This window comes from Pimephales promelas, chromosome 11 (assembly GCF_988280905.1).
Source record: "Pimephales promelas chromosome 11, fPimPro1.hap1.1, whole genome shotgun sequence".
In the NCBI taxonomy this organism is placed as follows: domain Eukaryota; kingdom Metazoa; phylum Chordata; class Actinopteri; order Cypriniformes; family Leuciscidae; genus Pimephales; species Pimephales promelas.
Window position 1 is genome coordinate 3,333,381 of NC_142779.1, and position 17,232 is coordinate 3,350,612.

Here is a 17,232-nt window from a genome sequence, read left to right on the forward strand (position 1 = left end):
GTCTGTTTGTCCAAAACAGCATCAGAAACCCTGAGCTTCCTCACAACCCGAGCGTCCCTCCTGCAGCCCTTCGAGTCTCAACACAATCTCTGGGACGCAGCGCAAACAAAGCACAGCAAAACCTCACCTAGTGAGCAGTAACAGGATAGAGATGGCAATTCATAAGCCAGATTTATTATTATAAACACCGATTTAATACATTTTCTATTTTCACAAGCCAAAAAGTTACTTAATATAGGTCAATGTAATATTTTGAACTTAATTTCACCATAAACACAAGCTAAATTAGCTATAATATGAAAGCAGAATTCTCCTTTAAAATAAAACGAAATATTTGTTAGTCAATGTTTATTTAGTAATTTAATCTTCCATAAATGAAGATGAATGTTAATTGCGAGGTCCTTTTAAAATGTGCATCATATTTTCTGTTACAAAAATAAAACATTGGTAAAATTAATTAAACCCACAATAATTGATGCAGCCAATATGTGGTAAATAAAATAAACAACTTAACTGAAATACAATAAAATAAAACAGTTTTTTATATCAGCTAATAAAAAGTTAAGTTTAACTTGATGTACTAAAAATAAACTAAAAGTGAAATTATATAGACTGTAATCAAAAGTTTAATAACTATAACTCAATGATTGTAAAATAAAACTGGTGTCAAGCAAAAATAATATTTAAAAAAAAAATAGTTTATTTTATTTTTGTCTATGGGGAGTCTTATAAAACAGGTTTAACAATGACTTTCGATCAGACCAATATAAAAAAATTTACTTTTGTCAGCCAATCAGATTTCTGTGATGGCAAAACGCAGGGTTGAGACTTTTTGTTTGACACAAATGTTGTTCTAGGACCAACAAAAAGATGTTGATCCAGGAACACGTCCTGCTTGGATCAGCGCGATCAGACACGTGACGAGGAGAAGTAACTTCACCTGCAATAAAAATGTCAACTGTTATAAAATTAAGTGGTTTACATGTCAAATCATTTAGTCTTGGGTGACTTCCAAGGAGAAATGAGGCATTAAAAGCTTGGCAAATCTACAGTTTGAGATGTTTATAAGACACATCTCCTGAAACACAGATCTCAATGCTATTTAGGGGACTCGTTTCAGATATTAACATGGTCTCCTTTGTAATTTTACTTTCATGTGGCTTGATATTTGACTTCATATTGAAGCGTCGACCTTTTGATTGAGATCTCTGAGAAAAAAGCTTTGAAAAAAAGGGCAAGTGTGTCATGAGATGTTAAAGAGATCTCATTTGTGATTTTTCTGTCCCGTAAGACAGCAGGGTGATGTTTCGTCAGAAGTTAACCTTGAGAAACGTCTGACTTTTCATTGCGACCAAAATGCATACCAGGAAATACTTTTAAAAACAAGTCCTAATGAGCTGAATTAAAATAAACAAATTCAGAAATATACGATGGGGGTCATCTATTAAGAGCTTTAAAAACAGTCTTGAATTGAATACTATGGCAGGAAACCAATTAAGAGAAGATAAAAAAAATAATAATAATTCTAGCTGCCGAAGCATCTGGAAACGTTATAAGAGACGATTACTGGGCTTTTTCCTTTCCTTTTTCCTCAGAAAAGTCGCTCTGAATCGATTAGACATTAAAGGGATAGTTCACTTTGAAATTAATTTTGACAGGTTTTATCTTACCTCAAGGGCATCCGAGATGTAGGTGTCTTTGTTTCCGCAGTATTTTCAATTTTGATATTTTTAGGTCAAACCGTTCTTGTCTGTCAGTCATATAATGGAGGTCTATGGTCACCACCTAAAAGAGCATGCACAGAGAAGTCCAAATTAAACATGATTTAATGACTCGTAAATGTAAGTACACATTGATGGCCTAAGACACGAAACGAGCGGATTGTGTGAGAAAACTAACAGTATTTATATCGTTTTTACCTCTTATAACCACAGCCACGTCCAAGTATTCATGTGCACTTCGTTCTTCGCAAGCTCTGGAAACGATTTGACCTAAAAATATCAAAATTGAAAATACTGTGGAAACAAAGACACTACATCTTGGATGCCCTTGAGGTAAGCTAAAACATGGCAAAACTTAATTTCAAAGTGAACTATCCCTTTAAAGAGATCTCATTTGTGATGTTTTGGCAGAAGTTAAACGTGCCCGATACGTTTAATGCGTGCTGGTCTAATCTCCGCGAAGCATCGGCTGATTCCACGGCTCTTGTTTACACAGCTCTGGACAAAGACATGGAGCTGTGAGAGTTACGGTGAGGAGACATGTCAGGGCGAATCCCTCGTCTGAAACACAGAGGAGAGGAGCCTTTGGCCCGCGGCACACACAGGGCCCAGACAACTGCGTTTGTGTCAGAACTACACGAGAATAAACAAAAGGCAGACTGCCGTCTCATGATAATGACCACACCTCAGACTAATAAAAGCCCAGAATTGCACAGGGGTAAACGAGGGAGATTATAACCTTATGTGCGACCGCTCAGATCAGTACAGTCCGATGAATAAACCGTTTCATTGGTGGATTAAAGGGTTAGTTCACCCAAAAATGAAAATGATATCATGAATGACTCACCCTCATCCGGTCAGACCACCGTTCATCTCCAAAACACAGTTTATATTTCAGATTTAGATCCACAACTGAACCGGAAGACAATTCAATGCTGAATAAAGTCGTCGTTTTTGTTATTTTTGGACCAAAATGTATTTTCGACGCTTCAAAACATTGTAACTAACCCACCGATGTCACATGACTACTTTGATGATGTCTTTATATCCTTTCTGGACAAGGACAGTATACCGTACACACATTTACAATGAAGCTCTCGGACTAAATCTAAAATATCTTAAACCGTGTGCCGAAGATGAACGGAGGTTTTACGGGTCATTAATGATATCATTTTCATTTTTGTGGGGGGATCTAACTCTTTAGCAAGAAACTCAAACAAACGGTCCGTCATGCATGCATGAAACACAAAAAGAGTTTTGCACCAGCAGGGAGCGTGTAAATACCCCTCTGTGACTTAACATTTTTATTATGGTGGCTTTTTTTTATGTATACTGGAACCTTGAAGTAGAGCTGTGAAGGAAATTCACTTTATTACAGAATTGATTCTCTAATCTGATCAATATCTGATCAAATCAAATCAATACTGAAACTGTAGATTTGTTTTTTAGAGTTCATTAAAAACACTCAGGAAATACAGATTTCGTGTCTTCAAAAAAAAAACATAAATACTGTTCAGAAGTTTGGCTTCAGTACAAATTATTTTTAAAGAAACTAATACTTTTATTCAGCGAGGATGCATTAAATTTATCAAGAGTGATTTCTATCTCAGATAAATGCTGTTCTTTTGAACTTTCTATTCATTAAATAATCCTAAAAAAAAAAAGTTTTATCACGTTTTCAACTTCTTTAGAAGTATCATGTAAATTCAGCTTTTCATCACAGAAATAAATTACATTTTTAGACATATTCAAATAGAAAATATTTATTTTAAATTGTAATAATATTTCACAATTTCTCAGTTTTTACAGTATTTTTGATCAAATAAATGCAGCCTTGGTGAGCCAGAAGAATCTTCTTTCAAAAACATAAAAAAACGCACCGACCCCAAACCTTTGAATGATAGTGTATATGTACCTAATTCACTTTTTGTCCCCATATTTGAAATGTCAGAGGCAATTTTGTGACTTTCAGTGGCATTTCTGGTTGATTTGGTCCCCTGCCGTTAAAATACGTGACCTGGAGGCAGTGAGGCGGTTAAATACGGGGCATTTGATGGTCTGTCAGCTCCAGGCGCCGACGCTTGACTTACAGGATGGCATCCGGACGACCGTGAGTCACCACAGCCTTTGTGAAGTGACTCCCGGTGGCCTGTAAACAGATATTCATCATATCTGTGTCACACATGCTCCGGCTCCAACACGTCTGTCAAGCTCTTTTATGCCTCTCGTCTTCTCGTGGTTCGGCTGACCTTGACTTCTCGCCTCTAGATAAGATAACGTCTATGTCTGTGCTAAAATGTGCCTAAAACATAAGAACAAAGCTTTGCCAAAAAGATTTACAGTAGTAGCATGTGTGAGGGGGAAAAAAAACTGGAAACACTTGGTAGGCAACAACATGTAATGCGACAACTTCCTGTATTTTTTCGCTGACTCATTACAGAGGGTGTTGGTCAGGAAGACACAAGTGAGCAGAAATCTCTTGTGAACCAGGAGCGTGTGATCCATCGGCTTTCTTTTACAGTCGACGCGATAAGTTCTGTGTGAAAAGGCTCAGGTTTTCTTTGTCTAATGAAGCAAAACAATTACAGCCGTACTAATTCCAGTCACTTAATTCACTCAAATTGTTAGGCTTTTAATGTCATTTTACCATTTACCATTGAAATGTTTTGTTTACGGACTACATTTAATTTTTAGATACTGAGTGGCATGCATGCATGCATTGAAATATTTATGAGAAATATATTAATATAATCTCTGGGTGATATTGACATTATTTCCAGGGCCGAATATTAATAAAATAGTCATTCATTACTGTTATGCTGATAATATAATAATCACAACATTTTTTTTTTTTTGTCAAATCAACTTTAGTTTAATTTATTTAGTTGAGATAACTTATTATTTTAAGTTTCTGATGATTAAATTAATCTCCTTCATTTTATTAACTCACTTTTTCCAGTTCAGTCAACTTAAAATTTTAAGGCAACCAGATTACTTACTTTTTAAGTAAGTGTTACAGTGTTGTAATGAAAAAATATTTTAATTAAACACTGTAAAAAAAATATTGTTGGTTTAACTTAAAATAGTAATGGTTGCCTTAAAATTTTAAGTTGATTGAAATGGAAAAAGTGAGTTAATACAATGAAGGAGAATGATTTAAACATCAGAAACTCAAAATTATATGTTATCTCAACTAAATAAATTATTTAAGTTGATTTGACAAAAGAAAAAATGTTGTGATTACTAATCATGAAAATATTTTTTTTTTTTACAGTGAATGCACTTATACACATACGTACATTATTGTGAATTTAACTAGTCTATAAAAATATTGCAATGTTTTGTTTGGTGATCTTATTTAGATAGTCAGTGGCACATATACATGCAAATATTTATGCAAAAAAATATTAAATATTGGTGATACTGACAGTATTTTCAGGGGGTTTTCGTCCGTGTTTTCCCATACAGGTCTAATTTTGCCCACTGCAAGAGACATGTTTCACCCATACCTCTAAAATAGAGCTAGTTCCTGATTTTATTTCAAGTTTCATTGTGTTGCAAATTACTGACCAAGGACTTCGGATAATACACCTGCGATAAAATATGCTATCTTACTAAGGCACTATAATTAGAATAAAACATTACAGGTATGTTTTTCCTCTAATTTAAAATAGGCAGACAATGTAAATGTCAAATGAATCTCCGGAGGTCATTTGGCATGAACCTCACAGTTTCAATCTTCAAATACATCTGACCTTTAGGATCACAGCAGCTGCACTTTCACCTTCTCCATGCAAAATGTGTTGTGCACCTGCACTGGAGATATTAAGAACAATTTCAGCCAAACAAAGTATCAGATCGATCTGCCCACATTTGCTGTCGCGCGAGCGGGCCTGTTACAGGATGTTTTTGTCTTGAGGGTAAGCATGCATGATTACAAGTTTTACCCATTTCCTCATATGATTCGAGTAATTACTCCCTCAATTAAACTAATAAACTTCCACTGCGTGCGTGTGTTGCAGTCAAGTCATAATTAGTTATATATAGTGCTTTATACTATACAGTTTTAGTTAATTCGATTCGGGTAAAGCAGCCTTCAAAGTTGATTTAATTCAGTTCAATAACAGTATTAATGTTGTAAAGTTCATCAAGTATGAAGTGAATTTAATTCACTACAAAAGACAATAGTGTTTTTTATTATTATTAACTAAAACTAAAAAAACAAACTTTAACTGAAATAAAACATTAAACATTTTATTTCAGCAACAAAATATAATATATATATATATATATATATATATATATATGAAGAGTTCAGATGCAAAAGCCTCTAAATGCCATTTGAAATTTTCTTCTTTAATGATGATTTTTATCAAACTTGTATATTTAAGTTCAGTAATTTAACTTAAATGGCAATGATAATTACCTATTAATTGTTATTTAAGTGAAATTACTGAACTTAAATATACAATTTTGATAAAAATCATCATTAAAGAAGAAAATTTCAAATGGCATTTAGAGGCTTTTGCATCTGAACTCTTCATATATATATATATATATATATATTATTTAAAATAACACCAAGAAAACACATCAAAATGGCTAAAACTTAAACTAGAATTAAAATGAAAACAGAAAAAATAAAAAAAGCAAATCAATTCAAAATATCAATTCAAGGAAAGCAAAGAGAGAGACAATTTCTGACAGACACGCTTAAAAATAAAATAATAAAAAAATTAAATAGTGCCAATAAAATCTTAATTTCCTTGAAGAACCTTCATTCCACAAAAGGTTATTTATAGTGGAAAAAAGACACACTAAGAAAAAATGTGAAAAAAAAACTAAATATATTTTCTTCAAGTGTCAAAAAAAAAAAAAAAAATCCGGCATAAATCTGAAAATTTTTACACAGAAATGAAGGCCTAGTACTAGAGCATAAATGCAATGTATCATAAAAAAAAAAAATTCATATGCAAGCTAATGTGGTATATGGATACAAAAGTACTTTATATTATTTATAAAAGAGATATATAATTTGTATGATTAAAAATCTATATTTTTTTGTACAATACTCAATCAATTGTTGCCCAGAAGTGTAAACAGGAAACGAAGACCATTTGAAGGTTAAGAGGATCGGGGTGCTTATGAATGTTTCCATCAACAACTGCAGCTTTAAAAGTGTAATAACTCATATGATAATATCATGACTCTACTGTACATACATGTGAGTGTGTGATTAGCTGGGACGGTCTCGATCTCATGAACCTTCACGACCCCAAATGACCCCTCAGCCGTCAAACACGGCTTATCATCAAACAACATCAGTTTATGACATGTCTTGACATTTATGGGAAATGTCAACATTAGTAATAGGATATGACACAATCAAAACTTGTATATAAAATGTGTCCTAAATAATACCTAATAAATGTAACATAATACATTTAAAAAGTATAATTATTTAAAAAAAAAAGAGAGATATGAGACAAAGACAACATCTAAAACCTTACAAATCACATAAATAACCTTCTCAAGTTCGACCTCTCTTCGCCTACACGTGTAATATGCTTTAGTGTGTTACCAACCGCTGATTAGCAACCAATGACTCTGTTCTTATTTTAAAAAACAATGACTCACTCTGAATCTAGCACTAAAATTGTGTTGACCTTATCAGTCAGAATCTGACTTTTAACATTTATGCAAAACTCATGATTCAGCCGTCTGATTTACCTGACATCCATTAGTGTTATTAGTGGCAGGACACAATTTGACATCTGCATATCCAAACTAAAGCACCACACACACGTTTTTTTGCATTTGCATTTTTGCATTGAGTAAACCTGCACAATTAGTTCTACCATAATTGACTTATTAATGCTGGTGAGCAAAAACAAATCTATTAATAGAAAGCACTCATCCGCGGGAAATGCATCCTCCCAGAATCAATGCAATGGCATAAACTGTAGAAATGTTTCAAACAGGCAGTTTTTGTATGTCAACAACACTCGTGTGTGTGACATTTGAGTGTGTTACACGTGTCCTCACACACACACACAGGCTCTGGGAATGCACTGCGCGCATCTAAACCACAACTCAACCACTCTGTTCGAGACTGGCAGACAGATCGTAGGAGGACAGCTCAATGTAAACACACCGTTAAAATAAACAGTCACAACGTCGACCACAGAAAAAGACAAATGTCAAACTGATCTTGTTTTTCAGGGAAACATTTATTGAGTGATAAGTGTTCGTGTTACATTACTCTGCATCAACAATGCTTCAGCTAGTTTGGCAGCACTAGCGGCTCTGTTGTTTGTCTTTACAAGTCCACCGTATAGCTTAGCATGAACATAAATAAACCCGACTGCCTTAAAGTCACGTCAGAATGATCGTGTTCGCGATCGCGATTTTGAGATCGGTGATGACAAACTTTGGTTCCAAAAAGACTTCCGCAAGTACAATCCCATTCATTTTCTCCATAGAGTTGAAGCAATAATGCATCAACAATCCAATAGATTTTTAGCGATACTCTATAAACCTTTTCTCTGAAAAGACATGTCTTGTGTAGAAGTCGCAAATCAATGATTGCAATGCTATTTTTGGGAGAAAGTGACCATCCACTCTCACAAAGTATTGCAAAATTACACAACTATTCGAACACTCTAAACAATGCTGAACCCAAATTTGGGTAAACCCAAATGCTGGGTTAAAAATGTAATTTCAAATTTTAACCCAACTTAAAACTGTACATTTTTTAATTGCATTTTTAACCCAACATTTGGGTTTGTCCATATTTGACCCAAATTTGGGTTCAAACAACCCAGCATTGTTATATAGTGGCCAAAAGTGATGCCTAGAGGGAATATGTGTGTTTAATGACCCTAATAAAATCGTCAAAATATGAGGAATATATATATATGTTTAATAGGGCTGTGCAAAGATTAATCGCATCCAAAATAAAAGTTTGTGTTTACATAATATATGTATGTGTGCTGTGTATAATTATTTTTTAAATATAAATACATATGCATGCATGCATGTATATATATATTTAAGAATTATTTGCATGTAAATACTGTATATATATATAAATACATAATCTATATTATACATAAATATAAATATTTTATATATGAATAACACATTTTCTTAAATATATACATGCATGTGTGTGTATTTATATATACAAAATAGGTATACACAGCACACACACATATTATGTAAACACAAAGTTTTATTTTGGATGCGATTAATTGCAATTAATCTTTGCACAGCCCCTAAAATATTCTAAATATTTAATATTCAGATCAATATTCAATAATCTGTTTATTAACATTGTGTTGGCTCTCCGATATCCGCACAGTTTAGCATGTTTTATTGCGTTATCACAAATAAAACAATTGACTCTAAGCTCATTTGGGTCACACTTTAGTTTAGGGTCCAATTCTCCCTATTAACTACACTACTACTACTCCCTTTTCCCAATAGGTTTTAGATAGTTGTTAAGTTTGGGTATTGGGTAGGATTATGGGATGTAGAATATGGTTATGCAGACCCTAAACTAAAGTGTTACCAAAATTGATGATGTTTAATTAAAAGCTGAAGTCGTCAATGTTCCTAGGCTGGACATCACGTTTTGGCCACTACTGTATATGTACACTCTACATATACAGTAGTGGGTTGTTTCAACCCAAATTTGGGTCAAATATGGACAAACCCAAATGTTGGGTTAAAAATGTCATTAAAAAATTTACTGTTGAAAGTGAAAGTTGAAGTTCGGACATTTTTAACCCAACATTTGGGTTTGTCCATATTTGACTCAATTTTGGGTCGAAACAACCCAGCATTGTTAAGAGTATATGTATGTATGTATAAGAATTGCTTAAAGTCTTGATGCATGTATTTAAGGCATTCCATAATGTACGTTATAATAAATGACATCTTTTCATAAATAATTGTAACCAAAGTTAAAATACATTGTAATATTTGCAGATTCTGAAATTGGTTGTTTAGAAAGTATAATGCATTAAAAAACATGACAAAGGTGTGACATAAATGTTACAATGTATTATGACTGTGGTTCCATGAGGCATAATTAATGCTGTAAAATACTTTTGTTAGTGTTACCACATTTTGCTATACTTAATATAAATGATCCACAATAAAGTAAATTACCATTATAAGATATGAAATGAATGACTAACACTGTAAAAAATATTTTCAAGATTTGTTATCGCAACATATTTTCTTTCGTCAAATCAACTTTATAATAATTTATTTAGTTGAAATAACTTATTATTTTGAGTTCTTGATGGTTAAATTAATCTACTTCATTGTATAAACTCACTTTTTCCAGTTTAATCAACTTAAAATTTTAAGGCAACCAGGTTACTTACTTTTTTAAGTTAAACCATCAATATTTTTTTACAGTGTATTATATTTTGTGAGTAGATAATGGAAAGTACACTTTTCTCCGATTGTCATTATTGTGGTAATGTTTGTGATTCATCTCTGAGGCTCATGGTTTAAAACACAAATGTTGATGAAAATGAATGAGAAAAATACTTTTGGAGCCAAGTATGGGTGATTGTTATGCTCTATTGATCATATAAATGATAACAGTCAATGTTGATTTAATGTAAAACTAATTTATAAACATTTTCTGATGAGTTGCACAAGAATGATAAAACACATAAGTCACATTTAGTTGAAGTGAGACTAAAAATGCTTTGTGAGCAACTTTTTTTTCCCCACTTTGCTCACATCACATCATAATTAGGCCTTCCGAGCGCTTTAAGTAGGACCGTCCCAGCAGGACCTGAAAACAGTTTGTGCTCAGTGAACGGCTGACCTCAAGAGCTTCTGTCCACGTCTGACGCCAAATCTGCAGGAGCACAGTCACTTTCAGCGTCTCCTCGGCCTGACCTGCACAAAAACAACACACACTTCAGTGAACAGAGCTCAGCAAGCTTCCCGAATCACAGCTATTAAAGTGAACGTCAGGAGGGAGCACCTGTCTGTGAGCGTTTCTCTGCAGACGTGCAGTAATAGCAGGGCTGAGGTTTCAGGGCCCGAGGCAGTGCCCTCAACAGCCCCCGTTTCTACTGTGTGTGTGTGTGTGTGTGTTTTCTTTTCCACCCCCTCCTCCCTGATACAGAGCGACTCATGAGTGAGAGAAGTCTCTTTGTTCCCAGAGAGAGCGGGCGGACTTCATTACACACAGACACAAGATGATGACCGATAATGATCAGAGTTTTACAATATTTCGTTTGGCTAAAGGAAACCAACATTATTTGACCAATGCGATCATTTAGCCCTGCATGTTTTGAGGAACACAATACTTGAACCTCATGTTACAAGTCTAATGTGTCACGTCAGCACGTATAGAAATAATCCCTCCTGACATGTTTTATGACTAGGATTTACATAAAAAATGATTATGGCTTTTGAGATGATAATCTAGTTATGTCAGCACACAAAATTGCCTTGAGAAAAAATGTATTGCTTAGGGTTACGTCACTCCGGTGTTTACTTGTTGTCATACGGTAGCCCAAAGCCATAATCTTCTCCCTTTATTCTAATATTATTAAAACGATTTTGTAAGCATGTTATGGATAGTTGTGCTTGGAGTCAATGGTTTTATTTGAGGTGATAACATGGCAAATTTTGTGGATATTTGGCCGAAGAAATTATGAACACATGCAAAACCAACAAAATATTAATAACTGATTATGTTGTAGTAAATGCATGCTTTTACCTGTGAGCTTTTTTTTTTTTGCATAGTGAAAACTAGGGTCTTAACACATTTGCATCAAACTGTTTTTCGAGAATCGCATCACACAAGTTTGCGGCAATCGCAGAGGTGCAACCTGTTCTAGTAAATGATGTCAAAAACAAATATAAATTAGACCACACAGACTGTATAATTTGCATTATGCATGGTTAAACAGCAACTGTCTCCTTCTCAACATAAACCACATGGTCTTCTGTTAGTCCCCCTGAACAAAAGCCATTGGTGGCACTTTGTAGGTTAATAGCTGAGAAACGTTTAAAAGCCCACATCCTTGAAAAATACACGACGACACAAAAGGAAATAGTTGAAAAACACTATCAAAATAAATATACATTCAAATAGATCAATTAAAAATATATAAAAGATAAATAATTTATTTTTTTTATAATTAATTAATTGTATAATTTTCATATTTTTATAATTAATTATATATAATTATATAAATTGTAAAAAGTCATTAAAATATTTAAATTAAATAACATTTAAATAAATAAAAAATTAAAATTATTAAAATAAATCAATTTATACACTGTAAAAAATGATTTTTTGGTTAAGTAAATACTAGTGAAAAAACCCAATGTAATTTACTTGAAAAAGTTGGTTCAGGCAAGAATTTAAAAAACTAAGTAAATTCCATATCAGTACTTATTTCAAGCGAGTATAAATGAAAGTGTAATATCAACTCAATAAAATTAAGTAAAAATTACTCAACTTTTCTGATACTGGGGTTCCCATCATGCACTGGACCTTGAATAATTAATGAGGTTCATTTTTCACTGGTTTCCAGCTGTATTTACACTGTTTTATCATTGATTTTTGTTTTCAGTATTAGTAAATCGCCATTTTGTGACATTTCGAGTAAATTTTTTGCTTAAAACGACACATTCAAACACAAAAACGATCCATCAAATGTTACCACCATTGTGTATTGTCTACCAAGTATTGAGGTGTTTGCATTCACATAAGGCTGAAAGTCTGACATGATGTATATATAAATTACTTAGATGATCTAAGTAAAGAACATACTATAAATGACCAATAAAATTCAAGATAATTGTTTTAGTGAAATGTAATACAAAGGCAAAAGAAATCGGTATTAATCAACCTTTTACAAGTCGAGTTAAAATTACTTATTTTTTGTAAAGTTTACTTAATTCCACATTCCAAGTAAATTTAACTTAAAGATTTCTAATTAAAGCTACTGATAAATATGTTTAGGTTTTTACTTGGCAAATCTTTGTAAATTTACTAGCATTTTCTGAGTGAGATCGTTTAGCAAGGTTTTTTCAAGTAAATCCTACTCTAAATTTTTTACAGTGTATATATATATATTATTAATCAATTACAGCATAAACATTTAAATAAATATTATATTTAAAATATTTATGTTTAAATATGTCACATTTAAAAGAAAGAACCAAATGTCTACACAAACACTACAAATCACAAACTTCTACATCACAATACGGAGCCCCAAAGGGACATGAAGGTGGAAAATAAATATAAGATGGGGAAGAAAAAAAAAGGGTTCAGTTGACTTAATTTAACAAAGTGAGGAAATCCATTGCCTTAAAATGATTAAGTAAATAAACTTCATGCGAAATTAAAAAACTGATCACTTACTACAGTGATATAAGCATTCATATCACTAATATAAGCATTCATATCACTGTAGTAAGTGATAAGTTGACTTAACTTTAAAAAAGTGAGTAAATCCGACGGTTCACATAAATTATTTTTTTGCGTACTATCGCAAATGTTTTGCGTTCGTTCGCAAGACCTTTTGAGCTCTTTGCGTTTCTCGGGGGAAAAGCAAAAGCATTGACCTATAATGTTTCCTCCCTGTCATATTTTTCCCTTCACTTATATATCATCACCATGTCCCTTTAGGGCCTCCGTAACTGAGACAAAACGGTAGAACAAATGTAGACTTTTTCTTAAGCTACCGTTGTTTGCCTTGATTAAAACAACAATAATCTCGGATTAAAGTAGTTTCACAAAACTGACTTGCAAAGACACTAAATATTTCAATTAAAACAAAAAACTCAATTTATCCATTTTCAAAAACAAGTTTTACATAAACAAAACATGCACGGCAATTCGGCAAACTAAATTCAGTCTGCTGATCTATGAAGGAGCTTTGCCTGAGCGGTAACCCTGACCTCGGGTGTTGTGTTAATTCAGAACAATGAGTGAAGTACGAGTCTGGCGTGAGGAAGCGTGTGTGTAGGAGTGAAGGAGAGGTCTCTCTCTGTCAGAGCTGGAGGGGACGGCGCTGCTTGTGACTAAAGAGATAACAGCCAGAAAAGCTCTCTCAGGGCCTGATGTGAAACCCGACACTGCAGTCGAGTGCACCTAGATACTTTCACACACACACACTGAGAGAGTCAACGGCCCACACATGCAACCAGACCAAAAACACAATATACACAACTATCCTTTTGACTATGTGGGTGTGATTTAAAGTATTATCAAACAGATGGATCCTGGATGCAGATGCACGGTATAGTTACTGTAGGTGTGACACCTGCTTGCTGTGCACAAACTTGAAATAAAACGCCCATTTTGACCACTCGGCATTCGGGTTCAGGTGTTTTTTTTACGGCAGTTTCAGCAACAATACGCCCGAAATGCACATACATCCCATTAAAAACAATGTGAGGGTTACGAGAAACTCCTGCTGCCAGCACTCACACCCTTCAACAACAAACCGTCCCATTAAATATTCATGAAACTGCCGGTGACTGGCGAGCGAGTCGTTGACTTGTTAATTGATGCGTGAGTGAGATTAATGTCTCTATTTCTCGTTGTGGTTATTCTTTAAAGATCCCAGTGCAAACAAGACTCTCGGCGTTTCGATGGCGTGTTTTAAAATGAGCTTATACATTTTCTGTTGCTTTCAATCATTAATCATTCATTCGGTCCACGTGGACGTGCCTTGGAAGTAGATGAGTGAATGCAAAAAGCATATGAATTTTGATTTATTATTGTTTTAAATCAGGTGAGCCAATAGCTAAACCATGCTGAAAAATACACTATAGTAACAGGTGGACATGAAATTAATCACAGCCATTGTTAAACACACTATATTAAGTCGATGTACACTTAGGGCTGTCAAACGATTAATCGCGATTAATCGCATCCAAAATAAAAGTTTGTGTTTACATACAGTAATATATGTGGGTGCACTGTGTATAATTATTTTATATATATATATATATAAATACACACACATGCTTGTATATATTTAAGAAATATTTTCATGTGTAAACTGTATAAATATATATATATATGCATCTATTTGATCAAAAATACAGTAAAATTGTGAAATATTATTACAATTTAAAATAACTGTTTTCTAATGGAATCTACAGTAAATTGTAATTTATTCCTGTGATCAAAGCTGTATTTTCTGCATCATTACTCCAGTCTTCAGTGTCACATGATCCTTCAGAAATCACTCTAATGTGATGATTTGCTGCACAAGACACATTTCTGATTATGATCAATGTTGTTGTTGTTTTTGGATGAAAAGAAACTCCCAAAGATCAGTATTTTTCTGAATCTTTTGTAACATTTAAAACGTCTTTACTGAATGCATTCTTGCCGAATAACAAAAAAAAATCTTACTGACCCCAAACTTTTGAACAGTACCTTCTGAATCTCCAAATCTTGCATATGTATAAAATAATTCACGTTTACAATTCAAAAATCCTGTTTAAACATTAAAAATAATTGTGCATGTGACAGTAAGAATGCAAATACTTTGAACAGGAAAATATCCCAAAATGTCATCGCAAATGTAGATATTGTAATCTTTTGTTCTGAAAGTGCACTAGTCCATTCATAAATGCCGGCCTATTTATGTTTGTCTTGTTTTTAAAAAAGGAAATCTGCCGCTTTGTGTCCGGGAATGTGTGGCCACTCCAGGGGAATACAGGCGTCTTTGCTGAGCTCTCACAATGTGACGCATGTCACCGGCGGGAATAACGTGCTGACACAAGCGCACTGGGCTTTATCTCATCCGCGGACGACATCTATTAGGGGAGAGTGGGGCGTAACATAACACTTTGTGACTTTCTCAGTTTGTGTAAATCTACTTAGGGTTTAGAGTATTTATTTTTTCCCACATTAATTTCCACAATTATATGGTTTTGTTTTATTAAGTGTATACTTTTTTTCTTGATTTACACTGAAAGAATGGAAGTGAAATGTGACAACATGCCCCATAGATCACCATATGATCTAATCAAAAAAATATACAATATATTTTTTTAATAAAATACAATTATTAACCTTTTCACGTAAAATAATGTCATTTTTTTAATAATCAAAAATAAACTAACTTTTGAGTTTGACAACAAACACACTGGAAAACACTATACAGCGTAGTTGACAACAAAATAATCATGAATCAATTCTGAACATTGACTCTCGGTGTTTATTTACTGAAGACTGGAGTAATAATGCTGAAAATACAGCTTTGATCACAGGAATAAATTACAGTTTACTATATATTCACATAGAAAACAGTTATTTTAAATTGTAATAATATTTCACAATTTTACTGTAATTTTGATCAACTAGATGCAGACTTTTTTTTTTTTCAAAAACATAAAATCATACCAACCCCAAACTTTCTCATGTTTTCTCAATAGAATCCATAAAAGTATAGAATATAATAGCATATGTAGCACAGCATGCCCAAACCCGGCGTCTTCTGCTAGCTAGCGAAGCATTAAAGAACTGTTAAACAACAGATTAGAGATTACAATAATATCAGATTTGTCTAATTTTAAATAAACACAAAAAATAGATATGAAAAGAACTGTCCTTTTGCTATGGTTAAATAAATGTTTAGTGATATCTTACACTGTAAACAATGCAGGATTGTTCTAACCCAAATTTGGGTCAAATATGGCCAAACACAAATGTTGGGTGAAAAATGTAATTTAAAATTTTAACCCAAAATTTCACTTTTAACTTTACATTTTTGAATTAAATTCTTAACCCAACATTTGAGTTTGTCCATATGTGACCCAAATTTGGTGTACAAAGATTTTTTGGTGCAGTTTTCTCTCTATATAGGCCTAGTGTTGAAATGGCAACTAAACACACCAAGTACACTCTAAAAAATGCTGGGTTGTTTTAACCCAATTTTGGGTCAAATATGGACAAACCCGAAATGTTGGGTTAAAAATGTAATGTAAAAATTTAACCCAACGGCTGGGTTAGTCCATATTTGACCCAAAGTTGGGTTAAAACAACCCAGCATTTTTTAGAGTGTATTTAAAACAAGTGTGTTGTACCCCGCGCTCCCCTACTCTGGGGTGGCTAATATAACAAATGAGTTGCAATTTAGAAAGTGGTGATTAGTAACCGTCTCCAGCGTGAGCGAGCTGTGAGGGGTAGGCAAGTGATTTCTTCATGCGCAAAGGTTCCTGCCAGATATTGATCTAAATGTGTGCGCTTACTCATCTGGATGAGACCGAGAGGGAGAGGTTACGACACACACTTTTTCACCAAGGACACAAAACCTTGTTTACACTAAATCTTAGAGTCAAATTTGTGCAGTATCTGAATTAACTCACCACAAAGCACTACAGGAGTTAGTCAGACCGTGTGAAAGACAATACGCGGTTTCCCATCGCCTAATTCACCGAACGAGTCTGCCGTGCTGCATTAAGGAACACGGATCAGATTGCAATCTATTTTCTT

General features: G+C 33.7%; 1 protein-coding gene across 3 annotated transcripts in view; it reads right to left on the reverse strand.

The window, feature by feature from the left end:
• Nucleotides 1–3,510: 3,510 nt before the first annotated feature.
• Nucleotides 3,511–17,232, reverse strand: part of LOC148977115 (uncharacterized) — a 44,925-nt gene continuing 31,203 nt past the window's right edge. For 2 of the 3 annotated variants that reach the window (XR_016145469.1, XR_016145470.1), the window contains exon 2: nt 10,174–10,646. Coding sequence is in view for 1 of the 3 variants with exons in the window: in XM_089116760.1 (XP_088972886.1) it covers nt 3,928–4,023; nt 10,573–10,646 (170 nt within the window). In the remaining 2 variants the exon portion in view is untranslated. Of the gene's footprint in view, nt 4,024–10,173; nt 10,647–17,232 lie in introns of those variants that run through there. The other variant, XM_089116760.1, reaches the window with a different exon arrangement.